Source organism: Semicossyphus pulcher, unplaced genomic scaffold (genome assembly GCF_022749685.1).
Source record: "Semicossyphus pulcher isolate SPU_LCO1_2020_fin unplaced genomic scaffold, fSemPul1.0.p SCAF_12, whole genome shotgun sequence".
Taxonomy (NCBI): Eukaryota; Metazoa; Chordata; class Actinopteri; order Labriformes; family Labridae; genus Semicossyphus; species Semicossyphus pulcher.
The window spans coordinates 7,259,184-7,279,090 of NW_027211626.1; the positions used below are offsets into that span (position 1 = coordinate 7,259,184).

Here is a 19,907-nt window from a genome sequence, read left to right on the forward strand (position 1 = left end):
CACATCTGACCTGCCTCAGCTGCACCTGACCTCGTTCTGGATGCCCAGCTGGTCCAGGAGACGGCCTACCTGGAAGACCGACCCCTCCACCTGCTCACCTGTGCAAACGAGGAGAACTGTCTGTCCTCGTCTGCTGCCAGGATGAACTGGCCTTATGGCCACCGGCGCCTGCTGCGCTTCTCCTCCCGCATCATGAACCTGGGTCGGTCTGACTTCAGACCCAAAGCGACAAGAGAGAGCTGGACATGGCACCAGTGTCACAGGTAGAGCTGTCTTGAGGTTTTTAAAGAGGTGTCACATTTCTTGTAAATTGGTGTGTAGGTTGTTGCAATGGAAAGAACTATTTAAATACTTGCTATATGTGGGATGTGGAGGTCGCCCTTGTGGTTATTCTAAGTGTTTTTTTGGGAGAACTGTGGTTTAGAGTGTCCTGGATACAGGTGAGCTTTTAGAGGCTGTCAAAAATATTCTGACAAACACCTGTTCCTCGCACAAAATAGGTCCTACGTGCATTACTGACATAGCTCCATTCACATTGAGTAATTTGAGTTATATTTAATTTAATTGCGTTCAATTGCTACTAGGAAAGAAAACATGCTGCAGTGTGATCTCTGTGCCAGTGCACATTTGGTTTGACGAGGGGTCTGCATGCAACACGGGTATTAAACATAAGAGCCTTTGTGTGTCAGCGGGCCTCGGCGACATTTTGTCCATTACTTGTAAATAGATGAAATATTGTCCTCAGGGCTGCTCTCGACACATTACATCTACCTCGCAGTTTGCTCCCATCAGTGAGCTAGTTTCTTGTCAGATGACGAGAGCACAGTCGGGCCTGTCGTCACGAGAGAAGAAGGAGCCATTTGAAGGCCGCAGTGTTGACTGTGTGACATGTGTCCCAGTGAGTTACGGGCGGCCTGAAACAGTGCTGTCATCCCTCCAGATTCATTAGCCGCCCTGCAGCACGTGTCTGTGGACATGAAGGCGAAACCGATCCAGTTACCGCAGGTTAGGTGCGATACAAAGGACAGGGTGACCACGCACAGTGAGGTCCGCCTCAGTTTGTTACAACAACACATCAGAGCTATGGATGTGTGTTTCAAAGCCCTCCATTCACTCAGAGTGAGTAAACAGCTCGACATAGCTGCCGCTAAAACAAGCGTCTGTGAGAGGTGTTACGGTGACACCCACGCTCATGTTCAAGCAGTGAGGTCATTAGGCTACGAGCCATAGGGAGCCAGTGTTCAGTTAGCATAAATGCACACACTCATGGACGCACAGACACACGCACAGACACACTCTCACCTGGAGTTTCCCTTCTGTCGTCCCAGGCACTACCACAGCATCGAGGTGTTCACACATTACGACCTGCTGACTCTGAACGGCACGAGGGTTGCAGAGGGACACAAGGCCAGTTTCTGTCTGGAGGACACGTACTGCCCTGATGGTAATGTTCACTATTCATGAGTCCCTGTAAAACATTGTGTCCCATTAGTAACAGGAAATTAATATCAATATTTCAGCTACAGCCATTTAGACTGTTACTTTGTGGTTAATGTATTAGATCAGTGCTGTTGTTGTTTGTTCACTCTCCATTTACTTGTTATACCACGGGTGAAATGGCTCGTTCATATGTAGTCGAACACAATTCAGGAAGCTAAAGGCTCTTAAGCATTAAATGAGCTTTGATGTCGTGATTGATCACGTTAATGGTGTGTTTGTGTGTGTTAGGAATCCAGAAGCGGTTCTCCTGCTATAACATGGGTGATCAGGGTATCTCTGTGGGCTGCTGGGACACATATCGCCACGACATCGACTGTCAGTGGGTCGACGTCACCGATGTACGTCCAGGAGACTACATCTTCCAGGTCAGAAGTCATTTTTATATTTTTCCTTCTCCCGTTTTTGAAGTTCGAGTACATTTCACAGTATTTTTTTCATGTCACAAAAATTAAAACACCATCAACTTTGGGTTTAAAGGTATAGTTTTTTGGGGGAAATATAACTATGTAGCTTTTTTGGGAGATTTTTGTGCCTCTCATGTCTTTATGGTAAATTTGAGGCTACTAACAAGCCCACCCATTTACGCTACGCCATAAAAACAATATTTAATGGTCTTAATGTTTCGATCCTACATGAGTGTTTGCCAGGTGAATGTCTGAAAAAATGCAAACCCATGCATACTGTTACATTTAACGCAGCAATAGGCTGACAAGCTGATGGTTAACCATCCAAACTGTTCAGGGAGATAAACATCCAAAACAATTAACAATTCAATTACAATATAAAACAACAACACATAAAAACAGAATAAAAGAATTTTATTTTAAAAAGAAACACTAGCTAAGCTAAGTTTGGGGAGAAAGAAGAGGAAAGCTTTTGCAACTGCAGTGTTAATTTCGGTAACAAAAAGTATGACGAAAAATGACGAGACGTTGACGAGCTAAAAATAGATCTTTGATAATAAAAATCTGACGACATATGTGTTTTGTTTTCTTTAAAGAGACAAGACGGGACTAAAATGTTAGTGGTGGCTGTCAGACATTCAAAATGCATATTTTCCCCCACTGTGCGTCTAATCTGTCTGTCAAAATATAAGCAATTCATTCGTGTAACTGGGTCACCCGGTTGGAGATAACGGGTATCACAAAAGTGATTGTGAACTTTCTCTGTTAACACAGGCTTTCTGCTCACAGAAAAAGGGCTGTTTTACGTGTAATTTGACGCTTCTTCTGCACAAAGAGGGGCGATCATCGGCTGTCTGCTTCAGACAGTTTAAACGAGAAGCGATGATGAAAACGAATCTTTAGATGCTGCATCTTCATCGTTGGTTTACTGTGTGGATGATATGCTGAAATTTCAAGTCTTAACGGGGGTCATATTTTCTCACCAGAGAAAACATTTTGACTAAAAGTAATGATTAAAATATAGACTTTTTATTGACCAAAATGAGACTAAAACTATAAAGGGTAAAAAGCAAGTCAACAATCGTCCCCTATGGCTAAAATGTGACTAAACTAATAAGCATTTTCGTCTTAAGACTAGGACTAAATCTAAAGTAGCTGCCGAAATTAACACAGTGCAACTGCACCCAGCCAAGAAATCATCCAACACTTACTTTACACTAATGTTTCTGTTCAGACTAAATAAACAAGAGTATCATTTCTATTCAGTAAGCTTTGGAGGAGCTGGCAAGTGTAGTTTTTTTGGACGGAGCTAGACTAGCCTTTTCTCACTTGTTTCTCACTTGTCTTTCTGCTAAGCTAAGCTAACTGTCTGCTAGCTGTATGTGCTTAAAATTTATCATCTTCAAATCCAACTCTTAGAAAACAATCAAACATTTTTTTTTAGCTTTTCCTTTGAGGCCGCAGATTGAATTCAGGAAAAAAGCCTCTTAAGGTAAACCTCTCATGACTAGTCGGGGTTTCTGTCTATTTAAGTAAAACCTCCCGACCTGCTTCGTCCCAGTCATCACCTCAAACATTCTTCTGTCTGTTATTACTTTGACTCAGGTCAAACTTTCGAGTCATTGTGGCACGACGCTAAAACACATCAAGGACTCTATCTCCCATTACCCCCCATCCCCAGTTTAGACTGATCCCTGCACGGTTTGCAGCAGTGCTAAGATCTCACGCTGCCAAACACACCCCACAGCCGTCTCACTGTGTGTTAATTACTGCTGTTACTCAGTTTGTCTGAGAGGTCACACTCAGTCTTTGTAATTACACTTCTCTCGTCTCTATTGAAGATTTGTTTATTTAATTCGCCCGTAATAGACTCGACACATATACATATAAATGCACGTGCTGACTGGATGTATTTTAAGCACGTTGGACGGGATATAATTATAAAGCTGAACACTGCTACAGCACAATGTGGAGGCGGAAAGATTGAATGATAGAGGAGGAAAGAAATGGAGTTAAGAAAGAAACTGGAATAACTGCTGATGGTGAAAAGGTCGGGGTCATTCGAGGAGACCAAATTTAAGAGTGAAAAACAAGAGACAGAAAGCTGCAGAAGTGGAAACATACAAACAGCTTTTACAGTCGCTCTCCTTCTCTCTTGTAAAGTGCAGATGATGCTCGACTTTTCTGATCCTGGGATTTACAGAAAGGTTCAGCAGGCCTACCCTTGAACCACCCACTGCTAATGAAACACACCAATTACCCAAATTAACTATTGCCTCCCTTTAGTCAAACAGCAGCTAGTCTCCCCTTCCATTAGGAACGGCTAATTTGCCACCAAGGAATTCCTCCTGCCCTGGTTTTATTTTTATTGCCACTTTCTCACCGAGCAGCACGTTCTGCCACTGAACCGGCACCCTGCGAAGGCCTCACGCACTCGAACACTGTAATTTAAAAAATTAAAAGAGAACACTTTTTAGGTAATTTACTAAGTTTTTTAAAAGTTTTCTCAGTTTATTTTAGTGTCGTTTTCTTTCTTACATTCTCCCTGTAGCTGTTTGTAACGTGTACTTAAAGTGGGTGTAGCAGTTTACAGAGCAGCTATTAGAGTAAATGACTTCTCAGTATTATCACCAGACCAGATTAAGAGAAAGGTTGTATCAGCAGTTATGGAGCTGCTCGGCAAATAACACGCTATTAGCACAGTGTATGGCAGCACTCAGAGTGAGATGGATTTCAGACATGCCAACAAGCCTATGCATAATAACTCTGGTGCAACAGACTTTAATTTCAGGCTGATTCAGTCCTTATTATTGCATACCTATGTTGGTATGAGGAGCAGATTTGTCCCCTGCAGGAGCCGGGGGGTCTGCACCGTGCAATAACCCCATTCCACTAACTTACACAGAAGTTGCATAATCTCTCATAAAGCTGGTTATCATGTTTTCGTGGGCAGAATTTTCTTTGTTACACGTTTTATACAAGTTATAAAGTATTTTACGATGGGCTTTCCTCAGAGATCTACCACTATGTTCCGTGCTTTGCGTAACACATGTTAAAAGCAAGCGTCATTCAGTCCATACGCTCAGCTGCAGAAGTAAACGTCATTCCAACAATAAGTCCATGTCAAAGTATAGTTTTTTATCTTTCAAAATAGGAATACTATATGGAAAAGTCATCCAGCTTTTTATAGCAAGAAAGGGATTGACTATAAAAGAATAGCAGCCACTGTGCTGTATAATAAAAGGCCCTCTAACAATTTTACATGCAAGTGTTCTTTAATAAAACGGCTTTCTCAGCCTGTAGGAGACCGAGTCCTTGTTTGACCATGTCCGTGGCCAGTTAGAGGTACATTATTAGATTAAAGTGAGAACAACAAAGTGATAAATTCTCCCTGCTTTCTTATAAATGTTTGTTGAGATGATGAAGTGCGCAGCTGCAGGTCGCAAGGTCAGAAACGACTGCTGTTATGGTATTAAAGCTGAGCCCTTTGTAAACAGAGGTTGGGTATGATTGTATGTTTTGCAGGTGGAAGTCAACCCCTCAATGGACATGGCTGAGTCAGACTTCATGAACAACGTCATGAGATGTCGGTGCAAATATGACGGGCACAGAGCTTATATGTACGGATGTCATGCAGGTGAGGACGGGAAACCCTATTTTTTACCTTCTTCCAATTGAACATATTCACACAGCGTCCATTTTCCTCTGATGTCATGCTCAGGGCGGGAATAATTTCATATTGCTGTGTTCCAGGTTGTAAGTCATTTAGATTTAGGGTATCAGACAAATCATTATCATTTTGCAGCTTGTAGACTGATCAGCAACTGAAAAGACAACAAACAATCTGGAGGTACATTGACCAATATTTCAAGTTAAAGGAGCATATTTGATAAGATGTTGGCTATGGTCAGACAACAGTTAAAGTTAGCATTCAGATAATTACTTGATAATGTTAGCATTAGCTCGGAAGTGGAGGAAAGCTTGTTTTACTGTTTGTTAGAGTTACGAGACACAAAAGGAAGACGTAAAGTGTAAGTGTAAATTCTTATACAAAACTAAATGTTAGCTAGCATTTGACTTCCTAGCTAATATAATGTAAGCTAGCTTAACTTAATGTAAGCTAACACACTGTCTCTAGAGACAGGCGGCAGTGATGTCCCATGTGTTGTTTTTTTTTCTTCTTATTTATTTCTATTATATGTGAGATGGTTGTGTGGCAATGCTGGTTATAAAACAAGAAACAAATATCCTTGACCTTAACGTTAGCTAGGAAGTGGTTGAATGTTAGCATTAGCTGTTTTCTTACAGCCGCTAATTGGTTATCAAATATGCTCTTATAGGTTGAAATATGGTCCTATTTCCCTCCATATTTCCACTATTAATTGTCTTCATCAGTTGCTTATTAATCTAAAAGCAGTAAAAAGATAAAGATTGTTAGATAAGGGCCAGCTGTGACACAGTGGTAGAGTTGGTCGTCTTTGAATAAGAAGGTTGGTGGTTTAAACCCTTGTGGTCAAAGTGTCCTTGGGCAATACACTGAACCCCAAATTGCTCCCGGTGGCATAGCCACAACTTTATGAATGTGTGTGTGAATGGGTGACTGTAACATGTAGTATAAACGTGCTTTGAGTGGTCGCAAGACTAGAAAAGCACTACATAAGTACCGTCAATTTACCATTTACAAAGTTAAAGTTAGCATTCAGCTACTTCCTAGATGTTAGCATTAGTTAGGAAGTGGCGGAAAACTTATATTACCGTTTGGTAGTGTTAAGAGATACAATAGGAGCTAGCTAATATAACGTAAGCTAACTTAATGTTAGCTAGGAAGTGGTTGAATGCTAGCATTAGCTGTTTTCTAACAGTAGCTAATTGGTTATATGGATATATGAAATATGGTCCTGTTTCCCTCCAGATTTTCACTATAAATTGTCTTTTCAGCTGCGTATTAATCTAAAAGCAGTAAAAGATAAAGATCGTACATTTATGCAACTTACAACCTGCAACATAGAGGTAAGACATTATAACAGCATTCAAGCTTCCCACCCTGAGCATGACATCAAAGGAAAATGGTGTAAATAAGGTGAATTTTCTTCCCTTCTTTGCCGCTGACAGTTGTTTTTTCCCCTTACAGGTGATGCATACAGCGCTGAGATTGAAGATCTGTTTGAGCACCAGAGACAAATCACCAACAACTTTGTGTAGCCCTCTCCGGGGCCCAGTACGAAGGCCTTCCAGTGGGGCCCAGAGACTACTCAGGGTGGGCTGAGGTCGATGGCCCTCGGGACCTTAGGACCCACAATTACAAACAGAATGGCGCCTGTTCACTTTCTTCAATGTGGATTAAAGATAAATGAGCGCATCGTATCACAGCGGGGCGAACATTACAGAGACTCCTTTGACAACGAGAGTGGAACAGGTGCCAGGCGGCTCGACATGTTTTTTACTCTAGTTAAGGAAGAAGATTTTAAACTGTACTGATTTCTGTGAATGTGTATGACTAGTTACTTACGTTGGTTATTCAGAACATATACGCATGAAAGACCTTAATGTCGCTATAACTAATCCGTCACTCAGACATTGGGGAAGCAGGTGCTGTTGGGAAATCTCATTCCCAAGACAGAAAATCTGACAAAAATAATAATATTGTGAGTTTTAATGTACATGTAGTACTCGAATTGGCTTTGTTGGCAATAATTAACCCAAATGTTTCCTTACTGAGTCGTCTCTAACTGTAACATATTGGTGCTCTTAAACAATACTGTATGTAGTTTTATTAACCTCACTACGTTTCAGGTGAACAGAGTTTTACAATGCATTTATAGTGCTTTTCTTTTCCTGTTAATCTGGTATTTTATTTTTGCTTTGGCTTCAACAAAATTTCTTTTAATAACAGTGTAGTCGTGCTACAAAGTTTGTGATCTAGAGTAGGTTAGACAAGGTCAAAAGACTTTCATGGAACAAAGCACTTTATCTTTTAAACATCAGTATTCCAGTTTAACCCTCAATCTTTTTTTTTTTTAATCAGCCAACAAGATAAAAAATATTGTCTTATACATTTCAGAAAGAGAAATATACGGTTTGTGATAAGTTTTCATATGCAATGTTCTATTTATGTTGTACCTTTATTTATTCACAGACTTCACTCATACAGCACGCTCAGTCATATATTGCTAAAGTTTATTAACTGCTTTATTTAGTTTTTCTGACATAATTAACCGTAAAACATGATTTCATACAGTAGCTACAGGACGTCGTATTAGAATATTCCCATGAGAGGCAAATCATTAATTGTTTCTTTATTTTATTTTAGTTATTAAAACAACTGTAACTGTACAGATTTGCTCTCCTGGCCTCCTGATGGGAGGGAAAACTGGCGAAACCACAGTTTTGTGGCAGGCAGGCTGCAGGGTTTAGAGAGCGTATAAAAAGCCTTTTAATTACGTCTGTTTGGGTTAGACTTAAGGTTACGGTTAAGGTTACGGCTATAGCATGTGCTTTACAAAGAAACACTATAGAATTGTAACTTCTGAAATCAGGGTAAGAGCAAGAGACGGGGTTTCCTTCTTTAGTCAAACGAGACAGATTCAGAGTTAGAGAGCGGAAAGTGATATGAAGAGGGAATCAGAAAGTCGGAGACAGGAAGAGAGAATGGGATGAAGTTTGGAGAAAGACTTACAGTTTTTTACTACCAGAGCTGCCTTTTTTTGTAGGTAGCCATGCGGAGACCACAAGCTGGCATTTTCAGCTCCCAAACGAGAACAACATGTTTGTCTGGGAGAAAAAATAAACCCCTCGATTCATGCTTCAGCACAGTAAACAGTGGCCTTATTTTAACTAAAGCTGGGCCTGCTCAAATATCATGCATCTTCCCTAGCTTATGTTTTAAGCTCCACTCCAAACAACGATGCAGCTCCATTCGCTTTACAACATGGCACTTGTGTTAATCATGTTGTTTTACCCCATTAATGTGTTTGATGTGTTTGGCTTATTGTCTTAGTGGTTAGAAACCTGTAAAGAGGGTTTTCCAATGGACACTTTCCAGGACCCTTTGTGGAAAGCATACGTCACTCTTAATTTCTTTAGCAGATTTTCTCCCTCCCTTCTGGGCCTTTACATTTTGACCCAACAAAGAGGCTTAGGAAACTCAGTAGCTCTTTTGAACCTTGTTTAATCATGCAAACCTGACAAACACAGGCAGCCGTATTACTAAAACATGTTGACACAAATGTTACGAGATAGACCCGAGAGTCTAAAATATGTTTGCTGATGTTTTTCTTTTCTTTTGTGCTTGTGTACAGTTGATTTTGACATATTACCCAGGTCTGTTCTGTGTGTTATTTAAGGTTATATTCAGTTCATACTCACCTACGGAAGCCCTTAGCGGACATGCACCCATACATTTTATTCACTGCGTCTCCCACGATAACGAGATAACGACGCGGCACCGCCGTAACGTCAGATGATCATAAGAGTTGTAAAAGCTCAAAACAACAGAAACACACTTAACTTACCTCATTAGTGTGGGCAATGGCAGCATGGCGTGTCCTCTTCTGTAATATCACAGTGACCAGCCCATTCTTTTGTTTTGTTTTCTAGATCATCAGACAATTATCCCGTTATTACGAGAAAACCAGCTTTGTAATCTTGAGATAATGGGCCAAATATATCCATTATAATGGAAAAAACAACTTTGTTTTCCCGAAAATAACGCGAAAAATAAGTCGAGATCTCAAGAAAACAACTGAAATCAACTCGTTATCACAGGAAAGACAGCTTTGTCATCCCGAGACTATGGGAAAACCAACTTTGTTATCCGAAGATTACGGGAAAAATAAGAAAATGACCGGAAATAACTCGTTCTCACAGGAAAGACAGCTTTGTCATCCAGAGACTACGGGAAAACCAACTTTGGTATCCCGAGATAACGGGGAAAATAAGAAAATAACCAGAAATAACTCGTTCTCAAGGGAAAACAGCGTAAATAAATGTGTGGATGCATGTCTGCGAAGGGCTCCCGTACTCACCACTGTCGTCTCATTACTGTATTTGTACCCATGCTGTAGGCATAGCACTGGGACATCGTTTTTCACGGCCAGTTCTGCCTTTATTTTGTCTTTAAGCTGAGAGTGTGAGCTATGTGGTGCTCATCTACAATCACATTCACAGAAAGCTGTGCTCTCAGGGACTTTGACCTCATCTAAAGAGTAACAATAACATTTGATGTGATTTAGGTTGCTTGTAGCTGTGACGCATACACTCTGACACCACATGAACTGGAGTTACTATCAGTGATCTGTACCCACATGTTTATTTTGCAGGTAGAAATGAAAGGTATGAAGGTGATAAGCTTTGTCACTTTGAGGAAAGTTAGGATATCTGTGGATGGACACTGGCTGAGTCAGAAGCTAATTTCAGTTATATAAATCACAAACCATTCATTCATCATTACTGTGAATCAATAAAACTTCATCACATACTAACTGTCTCCTGCTTCCTGCCTCCTTCTTGCTGTTAAAGCGTGATGCTGCAGAATCTGTTGATGAGAAAATGGATTGAATTGTATGTTTTCTCTGCACCAAGAGAAGAGCAGATTTTTAAAGCCCCCCTCCAGTGAAAATCAAGTGTTTAACCTTGTAAACATCTCCATGTGTTGTTCTTCATGTGCTACAAGACATATCAGGGACAACATCAGCAGTCATCTCCATGGCTGGGCCTGTCTGCTTTTAAACTGCAGTGTACCAAGGACAGGCTGAACAACACGTTTTCAGATTGGCAGGTTTGACACGTCACAAACCTAAGGAGCCAATCCCGTTAATGGACGGGGTGACGCTATGCATATCATCATCAACATATCATACTGACTACTGACGTTAACATTACTACTCCTAATTACTACATTTCAAGCTAGCTAAGTTTCAACAAGTTGCCGCTAAACGATGGCAAAGATGTGCTTTGTTTTCGCGACGGAGGGGCGGATGGAAATTTGTATAGTGGGCGGGGACGATGCAGATTCAGGAATTTTTAATGAGGGAGAAGGAGGAGATGCCTGGGGAGGATTTTTACAAGGTACTTAAACGTATTTTGCAGAAAAAAACATATCAGACACAATTTATTATTGCAAGCAGAGCATTTTAAATGTGGAGCTGCTCTTTAAAGACTACATGAAGTATTTTCTGGTCCACCTGCTCTGATATTTTGAAGGAATATTTGATCCGTCCAAACTGGTTACTCAAGCACTTTGGATTCTTGTTTGTGTAAGACTGTTTAGGGCAGATGAAATACTGGAAATATGTTTTGCAAGGTTTCCCCTAAAACCCAAGCACAACCCTTTCAAGCTGTTACATTTTCTGCTACTTAATCCTCTGCAAACACTGCCCCTCATGGGAACCGAGAAATCGCCGCCTAACTATTTCAGTAAGAAAAATACACAGTGTGTCCAGGAATTAATGACTAAAGTCATAGCATATCAAATCTGTTAAAGGCGGGTGGAGTAATCAGCCATGTCTGGAGAGGAAATTTACTCTTAACAAAAGTCTGATTTGATCGGAGCTGACAAGTCCACCCAGAAAGAAAACAGCTGGGCTGTGAAGTGGTCACCGGCTGGGATGAAATAGCTGCTGGGCAAACAGGAAGGGAACACTTGAAAGCAGAGCACCTGGGTTCACAGAGTGTACTCACACACATTCAGCATCCTTTCATGCAATTTCAGCACACTGTATTCCAATAAACACACATGCAAGTAAGCAAGAGAAGTGGACTCAGAGATTATCTTATATCAGGTCCCAAAGTGAAAATAAGTAAGCGATGAATCTACTTTCTCTCTCCTGGTGCATGTTCACTTCTCTAGAAAACATCAGTCATGACCTTAGAGCTAACATTATCACATCACTTGCAGACACTAGATATCAGTGTCTAGGACCTTTAAAAGATTATCATTTTGAATGTAAGGACTTGATTACATCTCCAGGCAGTCTCTCTCTTGTGCAGCGAGTTAAACCCAGAACAGGAGAGAGAAAAGCAATTTGAGGTAAAAGTGACGGAAATATGCCCAAACTCCATCCATAAACACGCAGCCATGCAGTCCTCGTTTTATCCTTACAGGCCCACTTCCTGTTTGCAGCACGTGTTTTTATTCGGGAGGCCCCCTCTGCCACCCCACCCTGACCCGATGGGGACCACAGACGGCTCCACAATGGAGACTGTGTGCGCCCTCTCAATGACAGACCTGTCCATACAGGCTACAAGTGCCCCCCTCCGACCCCACCCTCACCCTCACGCTGTCACACAAACACACATGCAAACAACTGAACTACATACCGTCACCTCTTTTGGAGGCAGTGTTGCATGGCAGACAGACGTGGCGAGGGACTGATCAGACTTCAGATTATTGAGCAGGAATGCTCACGCTGAAAAGTCACGTGTTAGCTTTGATAAAAGAAATCTGTGCGGCCTCATAATGATCACTTACAAGGCGATGAGAAGCCTCATTAGTGTTGCCTTCTACTTGTAATTGAATCACCTGTTCCCATTATTAAGCATGTGTACAGTATGCAAGTGTTTCCATGCATCATAAGCAGAGCACCTGACACACAGGCCCTACCTCATCACCTGGAAGTGTTAATATTTACAGATAAGGAGATGCTTTAATGAATAATGGCTGCATTTGCATAATTGTCCCGTCCTGTTGAGCTAAGAACACATTATGAGACACATTCAATTTCCACGTCTGGCCCATTGAGGGAGTAAATGAATAGGCAGTGAGATGTAATGACTTAGAGGAGCAAAGAGAGCGCTTGCAAATTAGCACAATGCCTTTTCTTAGGTGCTCGTACACTTTTATCTGCTGCTTTATGTGCGTGTTTGAGTATTTCGTAGAACCGAATGTGTCGTTACGCGTGTGCAAGTGCTTGTGCACCCCCCTACCTCCCTCCTCCCCACCCCGCCGCTCCTCTGCACGACGAGATTTATTGCAAAACAGCCCTGTGAGAGAGTACACATGCTCTGCCCAGTCTCCGTACTGCACCCTGACAATTACTGCTATATATACCACTCCAAATGAGAGCCATGAACCGGCGTGATTATAGGGTGGAGCAGAGGCAGAGAGGGAGAGGGGGGAAACGACAGAGTGGGGCGAGTCGGGAGAGAGGAGAAGGGAGACGAGCCATATGAGTGGAAGTGACTGAAGTCTGCTGTGAATTGTGTTGTGCGTTTGTCATAAATCACAGTGTGTATGACAAGCTGTGTTTTAGTCTGAAAAGCTTCCTTTTCACGATAATGAAGAGGGGAAGATGAGATTAAAGAGAGGAGAAGCATGCTGGGAATGAGCAGCATCTTCTGGACGTTTTCACGGAAAAAGTCAGGATGATGACCCCCCCTCCACAGTTCTTCTCTATAAATTACACAGCAGAGCTTTAAATGCAAGGATACTGTGCAGCATATGGCAGAGGTTACAATAATGTTTGGTAAAGAAGTGCTGCCCTCTTCTGGAAGCGAGGGGAACCAAGTAAATGGAACATGAAGGAGAACTTATAGGCCATTCTTCATTGAAGGATTAAGAAGGGAAGCGTCTGGCTTTAACTTAAAAATGCATATATGATGATGATATAAAAGTTGAGAGTCTCATTTAGCTTCCACAAAAATGTGAATGAACATAAATGTTTATAACTATCAGAGAACTAAAATGAAAAACAACTGCTTTTAAAACCATTTCTCATATTTCAACACGTTTTGATTGACATCTGCCTAGCTTTGCACACAACAATGGCACATATGACAGTCAGTGTAGTGCAGCCTTTAACAGTATGTTTGATTAATCTGCAGAATCAGAGGAGGAAGCAGAAGCCCTGCCAGTTACAAACTGCTTTGCTATCCATATCAAAGTTAGCTATTAGCATACGCATGCAGTGTTAGCTGAGATGCCCGTATTTGTTCTCAAAGCTATGAACGCAATGCTAACTGACGCCTCTGTATCTTTAGCTAGTGCTGTATTGTTACAAAGCTAAACATGATAGATGACGCATCTCCATCTGCGCTCATTGTTCCAAATTGAGTCCAAAATATCCTCCGTGATGGGCGCTGCCATTTTGCACTGGTGACGTTTTTTGAAGCAAGAGACTGCACAGCAGAGATCCGGGTAGAACCGCCGTACCTCCTAAGCAAAACACACACTTAACTTACCGAAAAAACCCTGCTAAGACCCCGCACGTCCGTGTGTTTAACAGCAGAACAGCTTCGTGTGTTGGTCTGAAGCAGACGTTCACAGATATGGGAACTCCAATAACTGAAGTGATTGTTTGACTAACATCTCCTCTTACCGTTCCTCCTCTACTCTGCTAATCCACATCAGATCAGCTGCAGGAGCCAGATTTGTCAACAGAGCTGTCAATCATCCTTTTGACAGCATCAAGTAACTAATTAAAAGTAAACTTGTCGGAAAAATTAGCACTTGGATGTAAATCAGCACGATAAGAATGAACTAGAATGACAGGAACCATGTTTGAGAAAAATGTGTATTCTGATTTTATAGTTTGACTCATGTCCCATCTGTTAACATGGAGGAGGCGGGCTTTATGACTTATACTGCAGCCAGTCAGCAGGGGGCGATGGAGAGAGTTTGGCTTCACTTTTAGGGAGCTGTCATGTCGTCCATCTTTTTATACAGTCAATGATCATGATGGTGGACACACATTACCTGTAGCCTGTAGCCTGTTGCTCACTAACAATGCTAATGCTAGGTGTAAACAGCCCAGTAGCTGCCGTGTGCCTTTTCCTCTGATTGAATTAATAGCGTGATAACGATCCAACCTTAACCATGCGTAATTCAAACCCCATATCAGGAAAGTTTACATGAAGTTGAATAACAATATTTCAAATAGACTTAAAGTATATTACATAGTTAAAAGGCTATTGTGGATCTAGATATCCAGATGCTTCACATCACTCTGCGTATCTGCGTTCTTGTTTAGATAGTTAGAGCACAAAAAAGTGCAAAGCAGAGGATCGAGGGGTTTCTGGAAGCCTGACAAGAAATTGACATAAAAAAGAAGAGAATTATGTTTGACACAAACATCCTGGTAGGTGAGGAATCTTCCACAGGCTATAAACGAGCAGTCACCATAACTCTTCCAAATCCATCTCTCACTTTCCCGGTGGCTGTCCAACGCTGAGCGCGTCACCTCGGCTGAGTGACAGCCTGCTGTCAGTCACGGAGCTGCCCTGACTCTAACGTCACCCGGCCCGGCCCGGCTGTCTGGCCACATCCGCCTGCCTCAGAAGAGGCATCCGACGAAAGATTGATGACACAGGAACTGATGTTACAGCAGAAAATCGCCACGTATGATGAATTGAACAGCTGGGTGTAATAGATGCAGGTTGTGGCAGAGCTCAGGCCCCGGTGATGAGCCATTTACTAAATGATCAGTCTACCTTATGGGGTCATGAGACTGTGGGGAAAGTGGTGAACTGGGAAGTGTCGAGTAGTGAAATGACTGTTCTTTTAATCCCCCTCCACGAGCGGAAACCATCCCTGTGGGGGAAAAGCAGCAGGATCACATTACCCATGGACCAGTTTTCATCGTACAGAAACCCACGCTCCGCCTCACTCCAGCGGCTCGCATAATTGGAAGCATCTTGGCATGAAGATAGAGTCAAGGTGGCATATCAATGGGCGCGTACTCCAAGGGCATGCAGATAAGAAAAAGGCTGCTTCTCTGTACAGGTCGTGTCCATGATGGGGTCACTGGCCCTCCCCTAAAGAGACAGCAGACTGCGCGTTGACTCACATACAAATACGGCTGATCAGTGGTGTGGAGACGTGTAGTACAGTTCACTCTGAGTGTCGCTCATCCCGAACGCCAACAGGAAGCTGCTTTGTTTCCAAGTCATGTCTCATTTTGTATGCATGTACAGCAGCAGAGCATCGCTGCAGAGCAGGATGAAGACACTGAGAGGTGAGATTTCACAGTTACTACATGCAACACGACTTAGTTTTGTGGTTGCATTACACTTAAAATGACCACTGCATAAAAGTGGCTCTGCACGTACCCTGCACCAGCATGTTGAGTGCAGTTATACAAGGCTTGGGCAACAGTTTTAAAATCAATATCACAATATCATGAGGAGATTTAGAGTTGGGCTTATAATATTTGGGGACTTAAAAAATTGATGCACCAGAGGCAAAGATATCCTTATGTTGGTCGGTAAGGTCAAGTTCTCCTGGTTCCTACATTTCCCATAATGCCTAGCATTAATGTTAGCCCCGTTTCCACTGCAGGAACTTTCACACGTGACTAAGAACTTTTTGAGGTTCTTTATCTACATTTCCATGCTGGAACCGGGGTCTGAATTTAGTTCCTGGTTTATCGTGCTACACACAAAAATCGTCGCTGCTCTGGGAGAAGCACTTTCCAAAAGTACAGGAAGTTTCTGGGGCTTGTAGTGCAGGGACAGGTGCTCTTGTATTACACTCCCCCAAACACATTATTTGGTTAGTTGTTCATTGTGCTGTGACCATAAATAATCAGAACAAATCTGCAGAAGAGAGTTTACAACTGATGGGCCAAACTTTTTTTGACTCCCTGACAAAAGCTTGTGTTAGGGTTGATAATAAAGGCATTCTGAATGTTTAAAGCTCCTGTGAGGAGTTTTTCTCTGGTGATGAAACAGACTAAAGTTAATTCTGATTACTTTATATGAGCTACATAAGCAAACCAGATCATCAGCGACAAGATTGATTATAGTTATTTTAAATGCCTGAAACTGCTGGCGGGGGGTAGGTGTCAGACGAAGCGATTAACTGCACGCTGCCTTTGTTTACATTTTTCAGGGCAAACATTTAAAGTGAGTGATACATATGACTGTTAAAGAAAGCAGGATGAGATTTTTTGCACTTTAGCATGTACAGGACAAAATCAGATAAAATAGATAAGAGGTACGACTTTGTCCACAGGGGGAAAGTTCCTCACCTCAGCGGTTGAATTGTGTGCCCCATATACAGAGGCTGAAGTCGTCGATGCAGCGGCCCCAGGTTCGACTCCCTCTGCTGTGAATCATTCCCACTCTCTTCTCCCCTGTTTCCGACTCTTACTGCTGTCCTCTCTCTCTCTCTCTCTCTCTCTCTCTCTCTCTCTCTCTCTCTCTCTCTCTCTCTCTCTCTCAATGAAGGCATTAAAAGGCAAAAAAGAGTGCCTTGGAGTGAGCTTGTTCATCCCTTAGTTCTTTGTAGTGAATTTTTGCTCAGGTCAACATCCAAAAGAAATATGACGGTGTACCTGAAAGCTGCCGAAGAAGACACACTGCAGTACTAACCATGACTATTAGACAATAACTTTAGATGTATGCATATATATATATTTATTTGGAAAATCTATGCAAAATCCTAATTGTGTTTCCTGCATTAAACTGTTTCCATTAGATTTCCCTTTTCACAGATAAAACTTCAACAGTCCTTTTTTGTAGTTTTTCGATGATAATTTCTATTGTAATGTGGTGGACAATTTCATTCTAGTAGAAGGTGACATTATAATATTGAAATTTAGACTTTCTCTAAGTCATGCATACATTAAATCCAGTACATGGTTAGTTCTTCTTCTGTCCCAGCTGAGCATCCTCCACCATCTCTCTGCTTCCTGTCCTGCTACAGTATCCTCTCCGCCTCTCCGCCTCTCCGGAGCGAGACTTCTCCACCTCCGCACAAATAAAACTGTGTGCCAAGCTGCATTAACCCTGCATCCTTATCGCCGTTCTGACTTGAGACATTTTATGAGCGGGCGCTGTCAGCCCCCTCGGACTCCAACAACAAGAGAGGGCATGCTTTATGCACTGCTGCATCACCGGCACCGCTGTTTACTATACACCATTATCATTTAACTGCATGTACAAAGGGAAAGGTCACATTTTGGACTTCAATTCATCACATCTCATTATATGATTTATATATATAATGTCGCTTTAAAGCTGGAGGCAGGTAAAACTGAGTAAACACGGCTTTGTGTACACACACCGAGCCGAGCCTGCTGTGGCCTCCGCATGCCGGCCGAAACCAGCTCTCCGGACTCTCTGAACGTTCCTGCCCACACAAACACTGACCGCACCGGCCATCGCTGTCTCTGAAACAGGCGTTTGTGCTCACTGAGGAGAAAATGAGTCGACAAACTGCCGGGAATGTGTGCACGATTCCACAAATGTCATATGAAACGTGTCAAGTAATGTCAGATGATGTCTAATTTTAAAGTGGGATGTTGTATGTTGGTCAACGTGCACCACCAGGACAAATTTCATTTCCTGCTCTGAAGTTTGTTTTTGTGCTTTTCAGTATGCATTCACTGTTGCATGAATCAACTTGTATTCGTTTAAGCAGCAGCGCTCCGGCTTACACCCGACTACAGCATTAGCGTATGCAAAACCTCATAATCACGCTGTGGCTCTGGCCCCTCGTGGTTTCTATAGCGGTGACTTAATTCTGCTCCACTAATCACAATAATTATAGATATTACAGTAGCCGTGGTAATTACTGTCGTGCACTGGCTCCTATCCTTTAATGGATGCCTAAACAAACAGATTTCAGATAAGTTTTGGAAGAAAACTAATTTATGGCCTGTGAGGGGAGATCAATCAGGTGACGGGGGTCGGGGTAGGGAGGGTGAAACAGGGTGGGGTTCGGTAATTAATACAGAGTGCAGTAAGAGATGGAACCTGGCTCTTCCTTTTTTCAATTCTGCGTCCCTCTCATCCCTACATCCCTCCTTCTCGCCGAGCCTTCGCCACATTATTTATCTCCGCTGTCACACCATTGTTGTGATTATGGATGTCATGCACCCGTAAAGCGCTCCACGATCAATAGGCCTGAAATTAAACCAAAAAATGAATTTCCGCAGTGTCGGCCACATGCACTCCTGAGCAGGAATTACCTTGCAGTAGAACGGCTGATTATCCCACTGAGGAGACAGCAGCAGAGACGCGGGAGGAAGGGAAGTGCTTGACTGAGGCTGGCAGCAAGGACAGCGTTAGTGTTTTTCTTTTTACAGCTACAGATCACCGACTGCATGCCAAGTATGTGAAAAGTTTGCCTAACTCACCTTAAACGCTGAGGTTAATCAACACAGCATCAGAAATCCTGTGCTAGGATAAGTTGACCTCGTGGTTCTCATTAGTAGAACTGATTCTTACCACGAAAGCCATTTTTTATTCGCACACTTATACGAGATATCGTGAAACATTTCGCACTAAATGTCTGTAACATAATGTGACAAGTCTCATGATGACACAGGCCAACTGAGGAGATGATGTAGTCATTTTCCTCCAGGCTGAGATCAATACACTATTAGGCATGATGAGATGAAAAAGTGCTCATTACTTCTTTCATGAGATGTTTTGGAGACGCCTACGCGGGACATTTTGGCAGGTGATAACTTTTATTGTTTGACAGTTGCAGTTTTTTGGAAAGCATAAAGCACAATAATGAAACGAGCGCGTTTCACAGTTCTCACTACAGGGCAACCTACAGGTCTGGGAAATGAAGCCAACACAGAAGTACCAAAAACTGCAGTTCCTGGAGTGTCCACTTGAGGCTGGCTCCAAAAGTGAGTCGATCCCCATTAGGTCCCATATTAGAGCAGAAATAAACAGCCTGGCACAAAAATGCTTTTGGTCTCTGGATCATTTCTCTATTCATGACAACTGCAGGCGCTAAGTGAAACTGCTTGGCGTCAACTCAGCTAGATCAGTAATTCAAATTCGGTGTATAAGACGCACTTTTAATACATTTTTTTCATGTTAAAAGTTGCCTGCGTCCTATAAACCGTCATACATACCAGTATAAAATGCAGATAGAGGTAAGTTATTGTGTTACAGTATTTTACCCAGACAATGGCGCCATAACGTAGCTTAAATTGCCGGTTATTAAGTGATGACATCACACCTCTGCATTAAACCGTTTCCGGGTCTGAGCCGCTACATCATCTCCTCTTTACAATATGCTGCAGTGCTGTTCTGTTTTCCTCGCTG

The 19,907-nt window shown here is 42.3% G+C and overlaps 1 protein-coding gene across 1 annotated transcript in view; it reads left to right on the top strand.

Moving 5' to 3' along the window:
* Positions 1 to 10,388, top strand: part of loxl4 (lysyl oxidase-like 4) — a 33,049-nt gene extending 22,661 nt beyond the window's left edge. Inside the window, exons 11-15 of the mRNA XM_069658837.1 lie at positions 20 to 263; positions 1,329 to 1,444; positions 1,729 to 1,865; positions 5,430 to 5,541; positions 7,036 to 10,388. Of these exons, the coding sequence (XP_069514938.1) occupies positions 20 to 263; positions 1,329 to 1,444; positions 1,729 to 1,865; positions 5,430 to 5,541; positions 7,036 to 7,106 (680 nt within the window). The 3' untranslated portion in view covers positions 7,107 to 10,388. The remainder of the gene's footprint in view (positions 1 to 19; positions 264 to 1,328; positions 1,445 to 1,728; positions 1,866 to 5,429; positions 5,542 to 7,035) is intronic.
* Positions 10,389 to 19,907: the final 9,519 nt, after the last annotated feature.